General features: G+C 43.8%; 1 protein-coding gene across 5 annotated transcripts in view; it reads right to left on the bottom strand.

The window, feature by feature from the left end:
• The window catches only part of kpnb1 (karyopherin (importin) beta 1), a 30658-nt gene extending 10552 nt beyond the window's left edge, over nt 1-20106 (bottom strand). Inside the window, exons 1-12 of one of the 5 annotated variants that reach the window (XM_081377149.1) lie at nt 19819-20106; nt 18984-19042; nt 18301-18483; nt 15259-15459; nt 8068-8220; nt 7925-7984; nt 7696-7785; nt 6652-6762; nt 6471-6572; nt 4722-4946; nt 4447-4638; nt 2567-2697 (exon numbers count right to left, since the gene is read on the bottom strand). In XM_081377149.1, coding sequence (XP_081233275.1) covers nt 2567-2697; nt 4447-4638; nt 4722-4946; nt 6471-6572; nt 6652-6762; nt 7696-7785; nt 7925-7984; nt 8068-8220; nt 15259-15459; nt 18301-18483; nt 18984-19042; nt 19819-19858 — 1547 coding nt within the window. In that variant the 5' untranslated portion in view covers nt 19859-20106. The remainder of the gene's footprint in view (nt 1-2566; nt 2698-4446; nt 4639-4721; nt 4947-6470; nt 6573-6651; nt 6763-7695; nt 7786-7924; nt 7985-8067; nt 8221-15258; nt 15460-18300; nt 18484-18983; nt 19043-19818) is intronic. The other 4 variants (XM_081377148.1, XM_081377150.1, XM_081377152.1 and 1 more) reach the window with 4 other exon arrangements.
• Nucleotides 20107-22327: the final 2221 nt, after the last annotated feature.

Genomic DNA, 22327 nt, shown 5'->3' with positions numbered 1-22327 from the left:
AGTTTGAAGCTCGTAAAAGTGCATCCATCCATCCATCCATCATAAAAGTGCATCCATCCATCATAAAAGTGCATCCATCCATCCATCATAAAAGTGCTCCACACGGCAACGGGGGGTTAATAAAGGCCTTCTGAAACAAAACGTTGAGTTTGTGTAAGAAAGATATTCATATTTAAATCTTTATGAAGTAAAATAACTAGCTTCCGGCAAAACGGACATATGTATTCGACTTAAATCTAAAGCGCAACTTATGCGAGTAATGCGACATACTGCTGATATTTACTGTACGTTACGCCAGGACGCACTACACTACTTCTGACGTCATCATGAGTTGCATAAGTTGCGTTAAAGGTGTAAGTAGACTGCGTATGGCGTACTTTTTTGAGCTTTAAACTGATGGTTGCAATCCACTGCCATTATAAAGCTCAGAATAATCAGAGTGTTTATTAATATAACTCTGATTGTATTCGTCTGAAAGAACAAAGAAGAAAGTTATATAGCCTACACCTAGGATGGTTTCAGGGCTGATAAATCATGGGGTAATTTTCCTTTTCATTTTAACTACTCATTTAACAACTTATTTTTTATCATTAATAATTTATTAAAATTTTCAAGAACAATAGACTTCTATGAAATGTTTTTAATTCAGAAAAATCCTTTTTGTTTTTATGATTTAAAACGAATATATTATCCAAAACGGTGGTAATCAAATAAAAGTTTAACACTTTTTTTTATCCTTTTATTTTTTGGCAAAGTGCTGCAAAACAGATTTACTCAATTAAACCATGGACAAAAATCATTAAATAATGTTTAAATAATCTGTATTATTGTTGAGGTTAATATTATTATGAGAAGTACATTCTATTGTAGGCCCACAACAGTTAGGCTATGTCATCATTTCTTCGTAGTTAAACCAAACTTTTATTTTGATGGGTTGTAATGAAGTCCTGTTTCAGAGTGTAGGCTATTTGACAAGGTTTTTCTCAAAGGTCATTCTCTCAGAGCAGCTCTGGAGATGTTCATGTTTTCATGTTCTCATATTGTTTGTGAGATGCTGAAAACACCATTAGCGCGTCGCGTACTTGAGTATGTAGTAGACGAAACGGCTCGTCTCATTCGCACTGATTCACACAGACACGCAGATTATACATTTATATAGCAGTCTCTTGTGCTTTAATATATAGACTACAGACCATGTCGCAATTTGATTTATTGTACAGCTTTACTTTCATGTGTTTTACGTGACGTCTGCGTTACTGTAGGCTAAATTCCATTTTCATGATAATGAAACTCCGGGATTCCCTCTGCGTCACAGAAATCCTTCGACCTTAAATTATAAACGGGACATATCTTAATCTGCACGGAGGGATGGTGTTCCCGAACACGTTCTATGTGTTTCCTTCTTTTGCAGCCAATTTGCGTCCACAATTTTTGCAAAATGAATAGGCTATGCTCGAGCGCGTTCGTTTTTCTATAGGCTATCCAAAGTATCCCCATACTTACCAGGGGTTCGCCTCTGTGTTGTCCGTCTCCATATTTTTTGTGGTTTTTGCGTGTCTGTTCTCCCGCCCTTCAATCAATCAATGCTGAGCACGAGCGCGCGCGCTGTTTTACCCATAGTAGGCTAGTTCGTTTTTTTTAATGTTTTTTTTTTTTTTTTTTTTTTTACTCAGTAACGGATATGTTTTAAAATGTAGCGAATTACAATACTTTAAACAAAACATACTTGAGTAAAAGTAAAATTACAGATTTTAAAAACTACTTAAAAAAGTAGAAATACACAAAAAAACTACTCAATTACAGTAACGCGAGTAAATGTAATTCGTTACTTTCCACCTCTGACCCTGACCTGACCCGTTCTGGACAGCAGTGACCCTGACCTGACCCGTTCTGGACAGCAGTGACCCTGACCTGACCCGTTCTGGACAGCAGTGACCCTGACCTGACCCTGACCCGTTCTGGACAGCAGTGACCCTGACCTGACCCGTTCTGGACAGCAGTGACCCTGACCCGACCCGTTCTGGACAGCAGTGACCCTGACCTGACCCTAACAGCAGTGACCCTGACCTGACCCGTTCTGGACAGCAGTGACCCTGACCTGACCCTAACCACAGTGACTCTGACCCGACCCGTTCTGGACAGCAGTGACCATCACCTGATCCCGACCAGCTGTGACCCTGACCCTAACCTGACCCTAATAGCAGTGACCCTGACCTGACCCGTTCTGCACAGCAGTGACCCTAACATGACCCGTTCTGCACAACAGTGACCCTAACATGACCCGTTCAGGACAGCAGTGACCCTAACATGACCCGTTCAGGACAGCAGTGACCCTAACATGACCCGTTCTGCACAGCAGTGACCCTGACCTGACCTTAACAGCAATGACCCTGACCTGACCTTAACAGCAGTGACCCTAACATGACCCAGCAGGTATTATTTAGTAAACGAGGTACAAGATGGTGTTGAAGCTTATGCGCTTCCTCTTCCTAACCCTTACTGAATGAAAATAAGAGTTTATAAGAAGTCTATGTTGCACAAGTGAATGATGTTTGCTGATGTGTACCTGTCTGTGGTCTCCAGCAGCTTCTGCACGATGAGCTCGAAGGACGAGGACAGGCAGTAAGTGCTGGGCTCCTCCTGGTCCTCGGCGGCGTCCGTGGCTTCATACGCAGCTTCAGCCAAACTAGAGAAGGCCTGAAAACAGCATCTGTCAGCCTCATCTTGCAGCTCCACCAACACACCGATCACACTCTACACTGGGCGTCTTCAACTACACACGCTTTAGACAATACAGCATTTGATTCAAAGGTGGACTGAACAAATTTAGCACATTTCTCACCAGACTGACTTTTGCTGCTACTGAGGCGATATCCAGACAGGGTTAGGGCTCAGGGTTAGGGCTCAGGGTTAGGGCTCAGGGTTAGGGCTCAGGGTTAGGGCTCAGGGTTAGGGCTCAGGGTTAGGGCTCAGGGTTAGGGCTCAGGGTTAGGGCTCAGGGTTAGGGCTCAGGGTTAGGTTAGGACTCGCAGTCACAGCCAACAGCGTCATTACATACTGTATGTAACTACATGCACACACACACACACACTTTACAATGCAACATTTATATTGCACCAATATTTATGCAAATACATAGAGGGTTAGGTCTGCCAAGTAGGGAAGTCGCGATAACCACAATATTGTAATACCGCAATACTGACAATCCCACCGCAGAGGAACGCAAGCAACTGCGATATTCACATTTTTTCATAAGGCTATGCCCTTCTTGTTTCACACGTTGTGTATGAGTATTAAACGTTAAAGTTAATAAGACTGTTTATGGTAATTTGTACAGAGGCTCCGTGGATTTGCACTCATCAAGCCTAAACAGACAGTGAATGTGAGCGAGAGGTTGAGAGAGTGAATCAATGCCATTGATCTCTATGAAGTAAAGCATTAGCTTCAGTGTTGCTAATACGACACATTGCTAGTCAGCTGAGCCTTGTAAAGTGGCACTTTAACAACTTGTTTCATTACATCTATCTTTGAATGAATCAGCATTTTTGAATGTGTTAGTTGAATGAACGGTTTAATGACTCACTTAAAGAGTCCGCTGCTGCCTAGTGGCGCAACACTGTAACTGCACTGTGCCCGTGTAGAACACGCAGAGACCGGCAGTGCTGATACCGGTGACATCAGCAGAAAGCCTCTCGTCCCGGCAGATTTAAGGATCGGAACTGCTATAATCTGTAATGTGGACCCTCATTCTGCTCACTTTAGCTCCCGTTTCAACACACGTTTAGTTTCAGTTTCATTGGCTCCTTATGTCCTCGTTTTCGTCCCTGCTGACCACATTGTAACCCTTTATTTATATAGCAATAAATGCATGAATGGCGATATTGCATATTGTGATGAGCGATATTGAGCCACTCACTGGGAAACTCCTTCACCCTAGTGCAAAGCTGCTTCAGTTAGTCCAACACCCCAATACAATGAGCACACTGAAAGCTCACAAAAAACAGCTTTTACTGAATTAACATGTTCTGGTTTACATGGCAACCAATAGCCCAGGAAAGCAGATAAACCACACTTACAAACCATTAATAAATCCGCTTATTTCCGGCTGTGATGTCAAAACTCAATCATTGGTGTATCTACTGTGAACATTTCATTTGTTATGCGAGATGTGATGTAATAAATACGCAATATTTTGACTGAACTGCTATTTCGGCGCACTTCAATAAGCTACAGAATGCTGGTTAATGAGTTTACATGCCAGGTGTTGATTGGTTAATTGAAACTGGTTAAGAATAAAGCGACTATAAAACTAATACTAACACATTTACATAACCAGATTATTGAGAAGATGACGTGTATGAGGTCAAGACTGTGCATGTAAATGCGCTCACTGATCAGTGGTCATCATGAAAGCAGTCATGTGACAGAACATGAAGGTGTTGTTACCCAGCAGACGTTGGAGGCCACGCGTGGTTCGGCCCCGAGGCCCTCGATCAGGCACTGCAGGAGCGGGGCCAGATACACCTCATTAATCGCAGCCTCGGGGAGCAGGTCACAGATGCGTCCCAGCGTCCAGGCCGTCGTGTCCCGCACCACCACACTGGGGTCCTTCATCAGCTCGATGAGCGTGGGCATGGCCTGACAACACACCGAGAGCGTCACACACACACCTCCAGTCACACAGGTCAACCGCTGCATTAGCCTCGAGTGTAAACCGTTACCTGGATGACGAGTGGTTTGAGCTGGTTGAGTTCGGGACCCTCCAGAATGGACCCGAAGGCCATGACCGAGGCGTCCCGGTAGCGCCAGTCGGGGTGCTTGATGTGCTCTTTGATGAAGGGCAACACGTGTGGCACCACATCGTCCTCACAACACGTGGCTAGAAGCATCAGACACACGCCAGCGGCCTTACACGGGTTCCAGTCGTCATCGTCGTCATTCTCGTCCTTCAAACAGCACATACAGACTCAGTAACATTCCCATAGAATTCAGGGAATTAACTCTAACACTGTATCACAGCAAACACTTTCATTTTTATTTCAAAGCAGTTTTTCAATGCATTTGACTGGAAGCCTGAGCTGGTCTTATGTATATGAGCTGCTCCACTACATGATATACGAGTAGGGCTGTCACTTTTGTGAAAAAATCCTGTTCGATTTTTGAGACATATGTGTTCATTGAATTGATTGTTAAATCGATTTTTCATGTCTAAAGACGTTTCCATTTTAAATGCCAAATATCCACGGACGACTAACAGGAATTACGACGAACGTAAAGAGGGCGCTTGAGACGCGCACAAGTCAGCAATATTCCTGTTTATTTATTGGCGTGAAGTTTCGTGCAAAAAGACAAACAGGAGTGCAACATTCTCGAAAAGCAATAAGCAGAGTGGACTGCCATAGCATCACTGAGAAACATTACTGCAGTCTTCAACATGCCTGTGTTTACGGTTAGAAAAGTCAAACAAATGTTGCCTACGAAGGCGATTGTTGACCGTAGCCTGAATCTGTGTCTGTATGAGACTGTCTGAATACCGGCAGAATTCACAGTTTTGTAGTAAAAATAGAAACATTATGCAGAAGTATAATGTGTGTTTGTCATGGTGCGTTCACACCGGGCGCGAATAGCGCGTCAGGCGCGAGTGATTTCAATGTTAAGTAAATGCAAAGACGCGTTATGCGTGTAAAAAATTCCTGCGGCGCGAATGAGGCGTCAGAGTTGCTGTGTGACGCGCGTTTGCTGCGGGCGGATCGTGACGAGCTGGACGCGCTCCGAGAAAAGACCGTTAAAATCGATTCCCTATTTTCGTTTTCGAAACTTGTGTTGGTTGGTCCGATCGATTGTGCAATCGATTTTCGAACGTAAAGTGACAGCCCTATATACGAGTAATATAAGTGATACAGCACAACTAATTCTATAAAGCTGATAGTTCTGGTCCTGGAGGCTGAATACAGACAAACCAGCTTTACAGATGTGAACTGAATGTAAAAATACTGTACATGACACTGCTTAAAGCCCAAAGTATACTTCGGTCGTAAGCATGCGTGTGCAAAACTAAACAATGACCAAACTACTAAACATGTACTGTGTATACAAGTTACAAAAAGTCTGTTCATGAAAAAAAAATGCATAAAAGCAGCAAAAAAAAACAAAAACAATTTCTACTCCATCCGCTGGCAGTGCATATGCACTTACAGGCTGCATTTCTGTGTGATTTTTATGTTATTTGTTACTCTAATAACTGATAGGGTACTGTTATACTCATGGTCATACTGTTAAATGGAATAACTAGATGCAAACTAGTTATTTAAGACAAGTTTATAAGCACACCAAGTATATGACTCGAGTTGGTTAGTGAATGAGACTCAGCGTATTGAGTGTGTGTGCCACTGTCTGCCAGTGATAATCAAGGAAGTTCCTGCTCACACACCTTACACCTGGGAAAGCCCCAGCCACGACACCAGCTTTACCTGTTTGGTGAGCGTCTGCGTGAGGATGGGCACCAGGTACTGCAGAGCTCCTTTAGCATAGAACTTGCTCGTGTGCTCTGGAGGACGACCCTGTTCAGAGGCCTGAGGACAAACGTCAACAAACATCAAAAACTAAAGCATTTGTTTGACTTGCAGATTGCAGATGAAACACCAGCATCACCTCAGTGGCTTCAATGGCCAGATCCATTTCCTCGTCACAGACGTTGGACCAAAACTCAATCCCCTGTAAGGCCACTTCATCAATGTCGCTCTTCATGGCCTCTATTGTGATCTGGACACAGAGAAGCTGGTGAGACACTGACAACATCACTGGCAATCAACTATCCTCTGCAGAGACGAGACGACTGCTGACGCTCTCACTGCTCCACAGTGCCTGTCATTTGAGTTCTGCTGTCATTTTAGTTTAATGAGTTCAGCACTGTTCCTTAATATTTTTAAATCTACATTCAATTTATGTCATCATGTTTTTAAGCTACAACATTCCCTGCAAAGGTTACATGTTTCTGTGCCGTTTTCTTCTGGTCTGATTTGGTAATAGGTGTGGCCTCTTAAGAGAGAGTCATGTGCACACAGACACAACCCTGTCTCAATAGCAGCGCTTCAGATGTCTCCCTGTTCAACACACTGACGAGCTGATGAGTTGAGCCAGGTGTTTTAATTAGCGTGACATCTAAAGCATTCTGGGAGGCTCACACCAAAAGCACACGCACCAAAGCAGTGTTTATTTCATATCTCTATTCTATTGCATTTGTTTGTGCTGTTGTTTGCAATTTGTTCTTATTTTAGACTTTAAATAAAATTTTACACTGAAGAAAAGTTGATTTTGTTTGTATACGCTGTTCTATAATTCTTAGAAAGAAAATCAGAATATGTATTGGCAGATCATTTACAAAAAAAAAAAAAAAAGATTCGGCCAAGAAAATTACAATTGGTGCATCTCTAATTACCAAAGAGACAACGCCACTTTCATCTGTGGTTTTGTTAAAATAGCTGGCCTAATAATAAACTGCCCAAACATTAGTATTCCATGTCAATGAATCACAGTTTTGGGACTGATTCATCTTTCATTCTCACACAGGTTGTCAGTCACATGGAGAATCTTTGAAGCTTATATGTGACCTCATTATGAAACTTGTTTGTCATTCTACAAGGTATCAGGGCATGAATATGAAGTATTATTCAACATCCTCATCTGCAAACTTACAGCAAACAATGCAGGGCCCATGTACGTCTCCATGTACTGATAATACAAGGACATGATCTTCACCAGGTTCTGTAACGCAGCCACTCTCACCTACAGAAACACAGAATTAGACATACACTGCTTCCAAAGCATCTTATATCATCAAACACACTCAATAATCTCAATGTCTGTAAAGGAGATAATCAAAGTTTGATGGACACGTTCTGCATGTTAAAGGAGAGGAACGCACCCTGGTGTCCGGACACTGTGTGGCTTCACAAACGACCTGCATGATGAAGTGTCTCTCAGTCTAGAGAAAGAGAAAGAGAAAGTGAGAGATGTAAAGCCCGTTTACTGCATGAAGCCTTCTAACCGCAGCCTAACTGGCAGTACCTCCTTATCAAAGTTGGCTTTTGTGAACTCCAGTGAGTTGAGCAGCGCATTAGTGGCGGCCAGCTTGACGTTGTTGCTGGGCTCCTCCTTCCTCATGCCCTGGATGATGGCGGTCAGGATCTGGTTGGCGTTGTCCTGAAGGTGCTCTGGGTCCTGAAAGGGTTGGCCAGGTTAAATTAAATGGGCATCATGAAACAGCGCAGTAACAGAGTTATGGTTATGATTATGGTTATGGCTGAGGACTTACAATGTTCTGGCAGAGTTATGGTTATGATTATGAGTAATGGCTGAGGACTCACGATGTCCTGGCAAAGTTATGGTTATGATTATGGCTGAGGACTCACGATGTCCTGGCAAAGTTATGGTTATGATTATGAGTAATGGCTGAGGACTCACGATGTCCTGGCAGAGTTATGGTTATGATTATGATTATGGCTGAGGACTCACGATGTCTTGGCAGAGTTATGGTTATGATTATGGCTGAGGACTCACAATGTCCTGGCAGAGTTATGGTTATGGTTGAGGACTCACGATGTCTTGGCAGAGTTATGGTTATGATTATGGCTGAGGACTCACGATGTCCTGGCAGAGTTATGGTTATGATTATGGTTATGACTGAGGACTCACAATGTCCTGGCAGAGTTATGGTTATGATTATGGTTATGGCTGAGGACTCACGATGTCCTGGCAGAGTTATGGTTATGATTATGACTGTGGACTCACGATGTCCTGGCAGAGTTATGGTTATGATTATGGTTACGGCTGAGGACTCACGATGTCCTGGCAGAGTTATGGTTATGATTATGGTTACGGCTGAGGACTCACGATGTCCTGGCAGAGTTATGGTTATGATTATGGTTATGGCTGAGGACTCACGATGTCCTGGCAGAGTTATGGTTATGATTATGACTGTGGACTCACAATGTCCTGGCAGAGTTATGGTTATGATTATGGCTGAGGACTCACAATGTCCTGGCAGAGTTATGGTTATGATTATGGCTGAGGACTCACGATGTCCTGGCAGAGTTATGGTTATGGTTACGGCTGAGGACTCACGATGTCCTGGCAGAGTTATGGTTATGATTATGGCTGAGGACTCACGATGTCCTGGCAGAGTTATGGTTATGGTTACGGCTGAGGACTCACGATGTCCTGGCAGAGTTATGGTTATGATTATGGCTGAGGACTCACGATGTCCTGGCAGAGTTATGGTTATGATTATGGCTGAGGACTCACGATGTCCTGGCAGAGTTATGGTTATGATTATGGCTGAGGACTCACGATGTCCTGGCAGAGTTATGGTTATGATTATGGTTATGACTGAGGACTCACAATGTCCTGGCAGAGTTATGGTTATGATTATGGTTACGGCTGAGGACTCACGATGTCCTGGCAGAGTTATGGTTATGATTATGACTGTGGACTCACGATGTCCTGGCAGAGTTATGGTTATGATTATGGTTACGGCTGAGGACTCACGATGTCCTGGCAGAGTTATGGTTATGATTATGGTTATGGCTGAGGACTCACGATGTCCTGGCAGAGTTATGGTTATGATTATGGCTGAGGACTCACGATGTCCTGGCAGAGTTATGGTTATGGTTATGGTTATGATTATGGCTGAGGACTCACGATGTCCTGGCAGAGTAATGGTTATGGTTATGATTATGGCTGAGGACTCACGATGTCCTGGCAGAGTTATGGTTATGATTATGGCTGAGGACTCACGATGTCCTGGCAGAGTTATGGTTATGATTATGGTTACGGCTGAGGACTCACAATGTCCTGGCAGAGTTATGGTTATGATTATGGTTACGGCTGAGGACTCACGATGTCCTGGCAGAGTTATGGTTATGATTATGGTTATGGCTGAGGACTCACGATGTCCTGGCAGAGTTATGGTTATGATTATGACTGTGGACTCACAATGTCCTGGCAGAGTTATGGTTATGATTATGGCTGAGGACTCACAATGTCCTGGCAGAGTTATGGTTATGATTATGGCTGAGGACTCACAATGTCCTGGCAGAGTTATGGTTATGGTTACGGCTGAGGACTCACGATGTCCTGGCAGAGTTATGGTTATGGTTACGGCTGAGGACTCACGATGTCCTGGCAGAGTTATGGTTATGGTTACGGCTGAGGACTCACGATGTCCTGGCAGAGTTATGGTTATGATTATGGCTGAGGACTCACGATGTCCTGGCAGAATTATGGTTATGATTATGGCTGAGGACTCACGATGTCCTGGCAGAGTTATGGTTATGATTATGGCTGAGGACTCACGATGTCCTGGCAGAGTTATGGTTATGATTATGGTTATGACTGAGGACTCACAATGTCCTGGCAGAGTTATGGTTATGATTATGGTTACGGCTGAGGACTCACGATGTCCTGGCAGAGTTATGGTTATGATTATGACTGTGGACTCACGATGTCCTGGCAGAGTTATGGTTATGATTATGGTTACGGCTGAGGACTCACGATGTCCTGGCAGAGTTATGGTTATGATTATGGTTATGGCTGAGGACTCACGATGTCCTGGCAGAGTTATGGTTATGATTATGGCTGAGGACTCACGATGTCCTGGCAGAGTTATGGTTATGGTTACGGCTGAGGACTCACGATGTCCTGGCAGAGTTATGGTTATGATTATGGCTGAGGACTCACGATGTCCTGGCAGAGTTATGGTTATGATTATGGTTATGACTGAGGACTCACAATGTCCTGGCAGAGTTATGGTTATGATTATGGTTACGGCTGAGGACTCACGATGTCCTGGCAGAGTTATGGTTATGATTATGACTGTGGACTCACAATGTCCTGGCAGAGTTATGGTTATGATTATGGTTACGGCTGAGGACTCACGATGTCCTGGCAGAGTTATGGTTATGATTATGGCTGAGGACTCACGATGTCCTGGCAGAGTTATGGTTATGATTATGGCTGAGGACTCACGATGTCCTGGCAGAGTTATGGTTATGATTATGGCTGAGGACTCACGATGTCCTGGCAGAGTTATGGTTATGATTATGGTTATGACTGAGGACTCACAATGTCCTGGCAGAGTTATGGTTATGATTATGGTTACGGCTGAGGACTCACGATGTCCTGGCAGAGTTATGGTTATGATTATGACTGTGGACTCACGATGTCCTGGCAGAGTTATGGTTATGATTATGGTTACGGCTGAGGACTCACGATGTCCTGGCAGAGTTATGGTTATGATTATGGCTGAGGACTCACGATGTCCTGGCAGAGTTATGGTTATGGTTACGGCTGAGGACTCACGATGTCCTGGCAGAGTTATGGTTATGATTATGACTCACGATGTCCTGGCAGAGTTATGGTTATGATTATGGCTGAGGACTCACGATGTCCTGGCAGAGTTATGGTTATGATTATGGCTGAGGACTCACGATGTCCTGGCAGAGTTATGGTTATGGTTACGGCTGAGGACTCACGATGTCCTGGCAGAGTTATGGTTATGATAATGGCTGAGGACTCACGATGTCCTGGCAGAGTTATGGTTATGATTATGGTTACGGCTGAGGACTCACGATGTCCTGGCAGAGTTATGGTTATGATTATGACTGTGGACTCACGATGTCCTGGCAGAGTTATGGTTATGATTATGGTTACGGCTGAGGACTCACGATGTCCTGGCAGAGTTATGGTTATGATTATGGTTATGGCTGAGGACTCACGATGTCCTGGCAGAGTTATGGTTATGATTATGGCTGAGGACTCACGATGTCCTGGCAGAGTTATGGTTATGGTTATGATTATGAGTAATGGCTGAGGACTCACGATGTCCTGGCAAAGTTATGGTTATGATTATGGCTGAGGACTCACGATGTCCTGGCAGAGTAATGGTTATGATTATGATTATGGCTGAGGACTCACGATGTCTTGGCAGAGTTATGGTTATGATTATGGCTGAGGACTCACGATGTCCTGGCAGAGTTATGGTTATGATTATGGTTATGGCTGAGGACTTACAATGTTCTGGCAGAGTTATGGTTATGATTATGAGTAATGGCTGAGGACTCACGATGTCCTGGCAAAGTTATGGTTATGATTATGAGTAATGGCTGAGGACTCACGATGTCCTGGCAAAGTTATGGTTATGATTATGAGTAATGGCTGAGGACTCACGATGTCCTGGCAGAGTTATGGTTATGATTATGATTATGGCTGAGGACTCACGATGTCTTGGCAGAGTTATGGTTATGATTATGGCTGAGGACTCACAATGTCCTGGCAGAGTTATGGTTATGGTTGAGGACTCACGATGTCTTGGCAGAGTTATGGTTATGATTATGGCTGAGGACTCACGATGTCCTGGCAGAGTTATGGTTATGATTATGGTTATGACTGAGGACTCACAATGTCCTGGCAGAGTTATGGTTATGATTATGGTTACGGCTGAGGACTCACGATGTCCTGGCAGAGTTATGGTTATGATTATGACTGTGGACTCACGATGTCCTGGCAGAGTTATGGTTATGATTATGGTTACGGCTGAGGACTCACGATGTCCTGGCAGAGTTATGGTTATGATTATGGTTATGGCTGAGGACTCACAATGTCCTGGCAGAGTTATGGTTATGATTATGGTTACGGCTGAGGACTCACGATGTCCTGGCAGAGTTATGGTTATGATTATGGTTACGGCTGAGGACTCACGATGTCCTGGCAGAGTTATGGTTATGATTATGGTTATGGCTGAGGACTCACGATGTCCTGGCAGAGTTATGGTTATGATTATGACTGTGGACTCACAATGTCCTGGCAGAGTTATGGTTATGATTATGGCTGAGGACTCACAATGTCCTGGCAGAGTTATGGTTATGATTATGGCTGAGGACTCACGATGTCCTGGCAGAGTTATGGTTATGGTTACGGCTGAGGACTCACGATGTCCTGGCAGAGTTATGGTTATGATTATGGCTGAGGACTCACGATGTCCTGGCAGAGTTATGGTTATGGTTACGGCTGAGGACTCACGATGTCCTGGCAGAGTTATGGTTATGATTATGGCTGAGGACTCACGATGTCCTGGCAGAGTTATGGTTATGATTATGGCTGAGGACTCACGATGTCCTGGCAGAGTTATGGTTATGATTATGGCTGAGGACTCACGATGTCCTGGCAGAGTTATGGTTATGACTGAGGACTCACAATGTCCTGGCAGAGTTATGGTTATGATTATGGTTACGGCTGAGGACTCACGATGTCCTGGCAGAGTTATGGTTATGATTATGACTGTGGACTCACGATGTCCTGGCAGAGTTATGGTTATGATTATGGTTACGGCTGAGGACTCACGATGTCCTGGCAGAGTTATGGTTATGATTATGGTTATGGCTGAGGACTCACGATGTCCTGGCAGAGTTATGGTTATGATTATGGCTGAGGACTCACGATGTCCTGGCAGAGTTATGGTTATGGTTATGATTATGATTATGGCTGAGGACTCACGATGTCCTGGCAGAGTAATGGTTATGGTTATGATTATGGCTGAGGACTCACGATGTCCTGGCAGAGTTATGGTTATGATTATGGCTGAGGACTCACGATGTCCTGGCAGAGTTATGGTTATGATTATGGTTATGACTGAGGACTCACAATGTCCTGGCAGAGTTATGGTTATGATTATGGTTACGGCTGAGGACTCACGATGTCCTGGCAGAGTTATGGTTATGATTATGACTGTGGACTCACGATGTCCTGGCAGAGTTATGGTTATGATTATGGTTACGGCTGAGGACTCACGATGTCCTGGCAGAGTTATGGTTATGGTTATGGCTGAGGACTCACGATGTCCTGGCAGAGTTATGGTTATGGTTATGATTATGATTATGGCTGAGGACTCACGATGTCCTGGCAGAGTAATGGTTATGGTTATGATTATGGCTGAGGACTCACGATGTCCTGGCAGAGTTATGGTTATGATTATGGCTGAGGACTCACGATGTCCTGGCAGAGTTATGGTTATGATTATGGCTGAGGACTCACGATGTCCTGGCAGAGTTATGGTTATGATTATGGTTATGACTGAGGACTCACAATGTCCTGGCAGAGTTATGGTTATGATTATGGTTACGGCTGAGGACTCACGATGTCCTGGCAGAGTTATGGGTATGATTATGACTGTGGACTCACGATGTCCTGGCAGAGTTATGGTTATGATTATGGTTATGGCTGAGGACTCACGATGTCCTGGCAGAGTTATGGTTATGATTATGGCTGAGGACTCACGATGTCCTGGCAGAGTTATGGTTATGGTTACGGCTGAGGACTCACGATGTCCTGGCAGAGTTATGGTTATGATTATGGCTGAGGACTCACGATGTCCTGGCAGAGTTATGGTTATGATTATGGTTATGACTGAGGACTCACAATGTCCTGGCAGAGTTATGGTTATGATTATGGTTACGGCTGAGGACTCACGATGTCCTGGCAGAGTTATGGTTATGATTATGACTGTGGACTCACAATGTCCTGGCAGAGTTATGGTTATGATTATGGTTACGGCTGAGGACTCACGATGTCCTGGCAGAGTTATGGTTGATTATGGCTGAGGACTCACGATGTCCTGGCAGAGTTATGGTTATGATTATGGCTGAGGACTCACGATGTCCTGGCAGAGTTATGGTTATGATTATGGCTGAGGACTCACAATGTCCTGGCAGAGTTATGGTTATGATTATGGTTATGACTGAGGACTCACAATGTCCTGGCAGAGTTATGGTTATGATTATGGTTACGGCTGAGGACTCACGATGTCCTGGCAGAGTTATGGTTATGATTATGACTGTGGACTCACGATGTCCTGGCAGAGTTATGGTTATGATTATGGTTACGGCTGAGGACTCACGATGTCCTGGCAGAGTTATGGTTATGATTATGGCTGAGGACTCACGATGTCCTGGCAGAGTTATGGTTATGGTTACGGCTGAGGACTCACGATGTCCTGGCAGAGTTATGGTTATGATTATGGCTGAGGACTCACGATGTCCTGGCAGAGTTATGGTTATGGTTACGGCTGAGGACTCACGATGTCCTGGCAGAGTTATGGTTATGATTATGACTCACGATGTCCTGGCAGAGTTATGGTTATGATTATGGCAGAAGACTCACGATGTCCTGGCAGAGTTATGGTTATGATTATGGCAGAAGACTCACGATGTCCTGGCAGATGTATCCGATGGCCTCGAGCGTGGACTCCTTCATGTGCTCAGTGCTGCTGGGGTCCGTCACATTGGCCACCAGCTGAGGGATGAGCTCGGGCCACTGGTTCACTGGGATCTCTGCGCACGCGATGCCAGCCACACACTGGGACGCTGAGCTGGGCCGATAGGTCTCCGTACCCAGAGTCTGCAGCACCTACAGCACACGAGACCAACACACAGAAATCAAAGCTGGTGAATGACGAATCGACTGCCTGTTGACCCAGCGATGGACAGCCCTACTGGAGACCAGACAAACAACATTCCAAGGTCTTCTAAAGCCCAAAGACTCATGCGAGAGCTGCGGACTCTTAACGTGAAGGGTTAACACACATAAAAGTAGAGACGCTTGTGATACTGATGTTGTAACGAGAGGAACAATCCTTAAATACTGATAATTAATTCTGCTACATATTTAGCGTGACAATTAACTCTTTTGCTGCCCATGAAGGAATTTTCCGGTTTTCCACTGTTATATGGTAGGGGGCGCTATAGGCAACTTCTGAAAGAGAACAGGATCTCCTGATCTAAACACAGGACAAGAAACAGATACAAGCGATAGCATATGTAGGCTAATGCCTGTGTAAAATAAAGCGATCATCAATATTAAACGGCATTTAAATCAAACCTGCCTAATGTTACAGAACGAAATGTGGAACCATCAAGAGGAAACGACTGAAGCTTTGAGTGCTGATGGACTAGAACTAGAGCGTTTGATCATCGTCCTGAATCTGATCTGGATGCAGTCTTCGACAGATGAGATTCTCAGCAATTTTTGTTAACCCTTTACTCAAAATGTTGCTTTTTTAATGAAACTTACATTAAAATGTTGATAAAAAAATAATGAAGCTGAATAAAACAGTTTTTTGTTTAAAAGCAGAGGCTCTATTCTTTCTTTTGATACACTGCATGTTCAGATAGATATTCATACAGCAACATATTCTGGGGGACATGAACCTTTCGTGATAATGATCACATGCTGGCGGTGAAACTTCACAGAAACGCTGGTAGGGAAAGAGTTAAGGAGTAAAACAAGATTTGAAACACAGAGAGACAAGAGTTTCACACTAAATAAAGCTGCATAAAGTGACATTTATGATCATGGATTGAATGAATTATATTAAAATTGGACATTCCATTACAATTAATAAATGGTTAAGTCAGTAAATCTTTTAAAAGTACCGGTGACACTGGCCTTGATTATTCAGACTACACTGCCTTTACGTTGATTGTACATTAATATTAGGATTCACTGAGCCAACACATCTATAAAGTTTTAATGCAGGGGTCAGCATGTAACTTTGGCCGCGGGCCAATATTTTTTTTTAGCCAGTAGATGGCGGGCCAGCTACACAGAGTAGGCCTATGGATACAAATTAAATATTCTTATATAGGCCTATAATCGCGGAATATGATGGGTCCGTCACCGTCAGTGGACCATTCGTTCAATCGTTTTTTCAAATTAAAACCAAAAATAAAAAGATGAAAAACGACTTGTTTTTCCATTATTTATTTCCTGAACTAAAATGAAAAAACTAATAACGACGGGTTTTCTGATTGTGCTAAGATCAAAAATAGAAAATAATTATTACTGGATTAGACAAATTTTAATTTTGATTTTTAATTTTTAATTTAACACCTTAGGCATATATCAAGGAAATAATTTTAAACAGATCAAGTAGGCTACTATTGTGGTAACAGATTACAGCCATTTTAATAAAGGTGTGAATAGCAATCGTGCCCCATTCGCTTATAGTCCGACTTTTGAACTTTATTCCTTTTTTTTGTATTATTTATTCGGGACACACTCATACACACCGGTTTAAGGAGGTCTGCGCGGGACTGTTATGTTTCCGTCCCGCTCCCACAAGGTTCTATTCAGCAACCGCTTAAAATACACTCTGTGTTCACCCGCTTTATTTCCCGACCTGACGGGTCCGCAAAATTTAGATCTTGTTTCCATAATCTCACATTCAAATGTCTCTAACGAAAAGAAGGAGATTAAGTAGCCTATAATAATTATAAATGCTATACAAAAAAATTGTGTTTGTGTAAATATAAATATTAGGCTATTTTAACATTGTAGCCTACTGTCAGCAGAGAAAAAAAATGCCACAGAAAAAAATTATGAATTATAAATAACATAAATGAAATAGGACAAAGCCTAACACTCAAATTTCTAAGCAACATAAACGAAAATCATATTGCTCTACTGACAAATGAAGTAGGCTATTTTCTGCCGAACTATTTCTAACATCCTTGCATAAAAACAATGTTGTTGACTGACAATGGTTTCCAAACAGCTCCTCAGAGGTGTACAGGCGGTCAGAATTAAGTGCGGATACGCTGTCAAAAGATGTCGGCAGTGGGCTGTTGTCAGTCAGACCGCCCGCTCCGTCCAAAGTACACCAGAGTTCCGACCGCAACCGTCTTTTGACGCGCGAATGGATACAAAGTGGTCAAGCCTATAACTAGAGGCGGCAGGCACGAATTTGACGCGCTATTCGCATCCGGTGTGAACGCACCGTTACACTTTAAAATTGAATCCCGCGCCGCATGATTCCCTATGGGCGTTTCACACAGTGAGTACAGCGACTACGGCTTTTCTCAAGTAGTGGAAGAGTTTTGTGCAGCATTTAGGACTTCCAAAATAATCCGGCGGGCCAGAAAATATTGCTGGTGGGCCAGTTTTGGCCCGCGGGCCGCCAGTTGTCGTTCCCTGTTTTAATGTAAGCCACAATTAATTATGAAAAACAAAAATAAATGTATATATACACACACAATAGAATCCTGTGCAAAGTTTATTTTTTAAGGAATGCCATAAGGTCTAGAGAAGTTTGATTAACACAAATCTGTTCATTTTGCACAATTCAATTCTAACCCTTCAGTCAGTGAATATCTGCTCAGTCACTAGGCCTGCATTCCCAGACCGGAGCGACGGCTAACCCTGACCTATAGTGTCCGGCGTCGTGAGCGCACTGAGGGAATGGGGGCTTACGTAGTTCTTGATCTCCCTGCGTGCGCTGGAGTCGATGGCCAGCCATCTCTGCTGGTTCTGGGTCTTCACATCCGGGTCCTTCGAGGTCAGGGAGTTCTTCACCTGCAGACCCGCTGCCACTCGGGCCACCTGTGTGTTCCCGGGATTGGCCAGCACCTTCGACAGCTCCACCAGGAACGTCGGCTGAAACAAACCGAGACGTGGGTTTAGACCAGCCCTCATACTGGAGGAACGTCAGATGATCAAGAGCAATCTAGCGCTCTCTCTCTTCACCTCCACACACACACACACAGTGAAACATGCTAACGCGCAGAAGATGCTAACCCTGTATTCAGATATGGCTCTACTTGAGCTGGTCATAACCCAGCCAGAGTCTCAGTGCTCATGACGGTCACTGTAACGGACAGCGAGGTTCTGCCGTTTCATGATCACTGGTTGTATGTCTCTAACAACCCATCCTGATCCAGCTGGAGTTACAGCAGTTTCCTAAAGATTTATACAGAAACTGACATCACTCTTAAAATAAAGGCTTTCTGTGGCATCACTGCCAGAACCTGTACTTTAGCGAGTGCAGTCTTCGGTTTCAGACACATCCAGGAACTCAGTGAAGAGAGAGAGGTCAGTGTGACAGACATCAGAGCTGTGAATGAGTGTGTGTGTGTGTGTGTGTTGTGCTTCATCACCAGGTTCTCGATGGCCGCCTGCTCCAGAAACTTCTGTGCCGCTTCCAGCTCATGTCGATCTGAAAATCAACCACAATCAAGAAGAAACTCATGATCAATGACGAATGACACGCATGAAGCATCACAGCTTTCCTCTCCCGCCAAACACCCGCAAACTCACGCGTCTCAATCGCTGTAGCAAAACTGCACACACACACACACACACACACACACACACACACATGCTGTGATCGGCTTCATTCCCGCCTCACACTCAACAAAAAACCCACTCGCTCACATGCCTGCTATTTACATGTATTAAAGAGCGAGAGAAATGGCGGGCACTAAAACCGAGCTTGAACTTAGAAACTTTCTGAGGCAGATAGCAATGACTGAGAACTAGCCGTGCTAGCACCTAGCCACTTCCTGAGTAGCATGCTAACCTGCTAATAACTTTATCGAGACTAGCCTGCGAACGCGACAAACCTCGCAACATCAGCACATGTGCGGGAATATGAGGAAGAGCTTTGAGTTATTATATTTACTCTGATAATCGCATTCTCCGCCCGTGAGAGACTCGGGTCGCCGCACAGGCCGGCAAACGCCGTTTACAAACGCGACGCGCGCAGGCTTTGACGGCTGACGCGCGCGTTTGCTGTTCTCGTCGACAGTCTTTAGAAATAAAGTGCAGCTTTATGCGTTTCAGCAGCTGTTCACACAACAGGATAAGCGTCGAGAGGCCTTCGCTATATTAGCCGCCCGCTAACACACACACACAAACCCTTCAATCTAGGATCGCACGCGTGAGAAACACACACATGTGTGGATCAGACGCGTGCGGGCGAGGCTCGTGTACCTGGAGACACGGTTTTCTCGAGGATTGTGATCAGCTCCATCCTGACGCGCGCAAACGCGACGAGATCTGCAGTGACGGGAACGAGGAATCGGTCGTGTAAAGTCAGAATCGCGTCCACGCCTAATAACGAGGACGAGCAGTTCTCGCGGGTATCCGCTTCTTCATCAGCCGCTGTCGCGAGGAAAAGGCCGCGCGGAACTCCCGCCTGCGAACGATATCACGCGCTGACGTCACGCGCTGACGTCACAGTCTCCGCCCATGCGCAGCATCACGATGCTCGCGCGGTCCGTGTCACAAACAGCATCATCAGTCTTACAGTTTTTCACAATTGCTAAAACGTTTCGTTTCTCACAGTTGCTAAACCTCATTCTCTGAACCAGATTCCTTAACCCAAAATAGCCGAAACCCATTTGTTGAATAAATCACTCTTTCTTTAAAACCTTTAACAAGTTCAGGCAGTTAGACACCTTTTTCAAATCCCATGCACTCTATTTAAAAAAATTCTACACACAACAGGCCAAAATTGTTAACATTATTTCTAATGATGTGATCAAACCAACTGTATGAAATATGTTGAGTATGAAATATGAAAAGTGTACAGGTGCCCTGACTGATGATATAAACAATAGATGGAAACAATCTGAGAGGAAGAGGAGTATGAGTAAGAGGAGGAAGAAGGGTACATGTAAGAGGAGGAAGGGTACGTGTAAGAGGAGGAAGAGGATGAGTAAGAGGAGGAAGAGTATGAGTAAGAGGAGGAAGAGTATGTGTAAGAGGAAGAAGAGTATGTGTAAGAGGAAGAAGAGTATGAGTTAGAGGAAGAGTATAAGAGGAGGAAGAGTATGTGTAAGAGGAAGAAGAGTATAAGTTAGAGGAAGAGTATAAGAGGAGGAAGAGTATGTGTAAGAGGAGGAAGAGGATGAGGAAGAGGAGGAAGAGTATGAGGAAGAGGAGGGAGAATGAGGAAGAGGAGGGAGAATGAGGAAGAGGAGTAAGAGGATAAGGAAGAGGATGAGAAAGAGTATGAGGAAGAGGACAAGGAGGAAGAGGATGAGGAAGAGTATGAGTTAGAGGAGGAAGAGGATGAGGAAGAGGTGGAAGAGGATGAGAAAGAGTATGAGTTAGAGGAGGAAGAGGATGAGAAAGAGTATGAGTTAGAGGAGGAAGAGGATGAGGAAGAGGAGGAAGAGTATGAGTAAGAAGAGGATGAGGAAGAGGATGAGGAGGAAGAGTATGATGAGGAAGAGGATGAGGGAGATGAGGATTAGCACACTACTGTAACTATTGTAACACACTACTCTAACACACTACTGTAACACACTACTGTAACGCTACTCTAACAATCTACTGTAACACACTACTGTAACACTCTACTGTAACACACTACTCTAACACACTACTCTAACACTACTGTAATACACTACTGTAGCACACTACTGTAACACACTACTCTAACACACTACTGTAACACTCTACTGTAACACACTACTGTAACACACTACTGTAACACACTACTGTAACACTCTACTGTAACACACTACTCTAACACACTACTCTAACACTACTGTAATACACTACTGTAGCACACTACTGTAACACACTACTCTAACACACTACTGTAACACTCTACTGTAACACACTACTGTAACACACTACTCTAACAAACTACTCTAACACTCTACTGTAACACACTACTGTAACTCTATTGTAACACTACTCTAACACACTACTGTAACACACTACTGTAACGCTACTCTAACACTCTACTGTAACACACTACTCTAACACACTACTGTAACACACTACTGTAACACACTACTGTAACGCTACTCTAACAATCTACTGTAACACTCTACTGTAACACACTACTCTAACACACTACTCTAACACTACTGTAATACACTACTGTAGCACACTACTGTAACACACTACTCTAACACACTACTGTAACACTCTACTGTAACACACTACTGTAACACACTACTCTAACACACTACTGTAACACTCTACTGTAACACACTACTCTAACACACTACTCTAACACTACTGTAATACACTACTGTAGCACACTACTGTAACACACTACTCTAACACACTACTGTAACACTCTACTGTAACACACTACTGTAACACACTACTCTAACACACTACTCTAACACTCTACTCTAACACACTACTGTAACTCTATTGTAACACTACTCTAACACACTACTGTAACACACTACTGTAACGCTACTCTAACACTCTACTGTAACACACTACTCTAACACACTACTGTAACACACTACTGTAACACACTACTGTAACGCTACTCTAACAATCTACTGTAACACACTACTGTAACACTCTACTGTAACACACTAGTCAAGTCAAGTCATCTTCATTTATATAGCGCTTTTAACAATGTAGATTGTCTCAAAGCAGCTTTACAGAGATAAGCGTATAATTTAAGGTAACAGAGATTGTTTCGGCTTTACAGCAGAGTTAAGTTATTTCCATCTAAAGTTAG

The sequence above is a fragment of the Scardinius erythrophthalmus genome (assembly GCF_964197995.2).
Source record: "Scardinius erythrophthalmus genome assembly, chromosome: 10".
Taxonomy (NCBI): domain Eukaryota; kingdom Metazoa; phylum Chordata; class Actinopteri; order Cypriniformes; family Leuciscidae; genus Scardinius; species Scardinius erythrophthalmus.
This window is presented reverse-complemented; position numbering and strand designations above follow the sequence as displayed.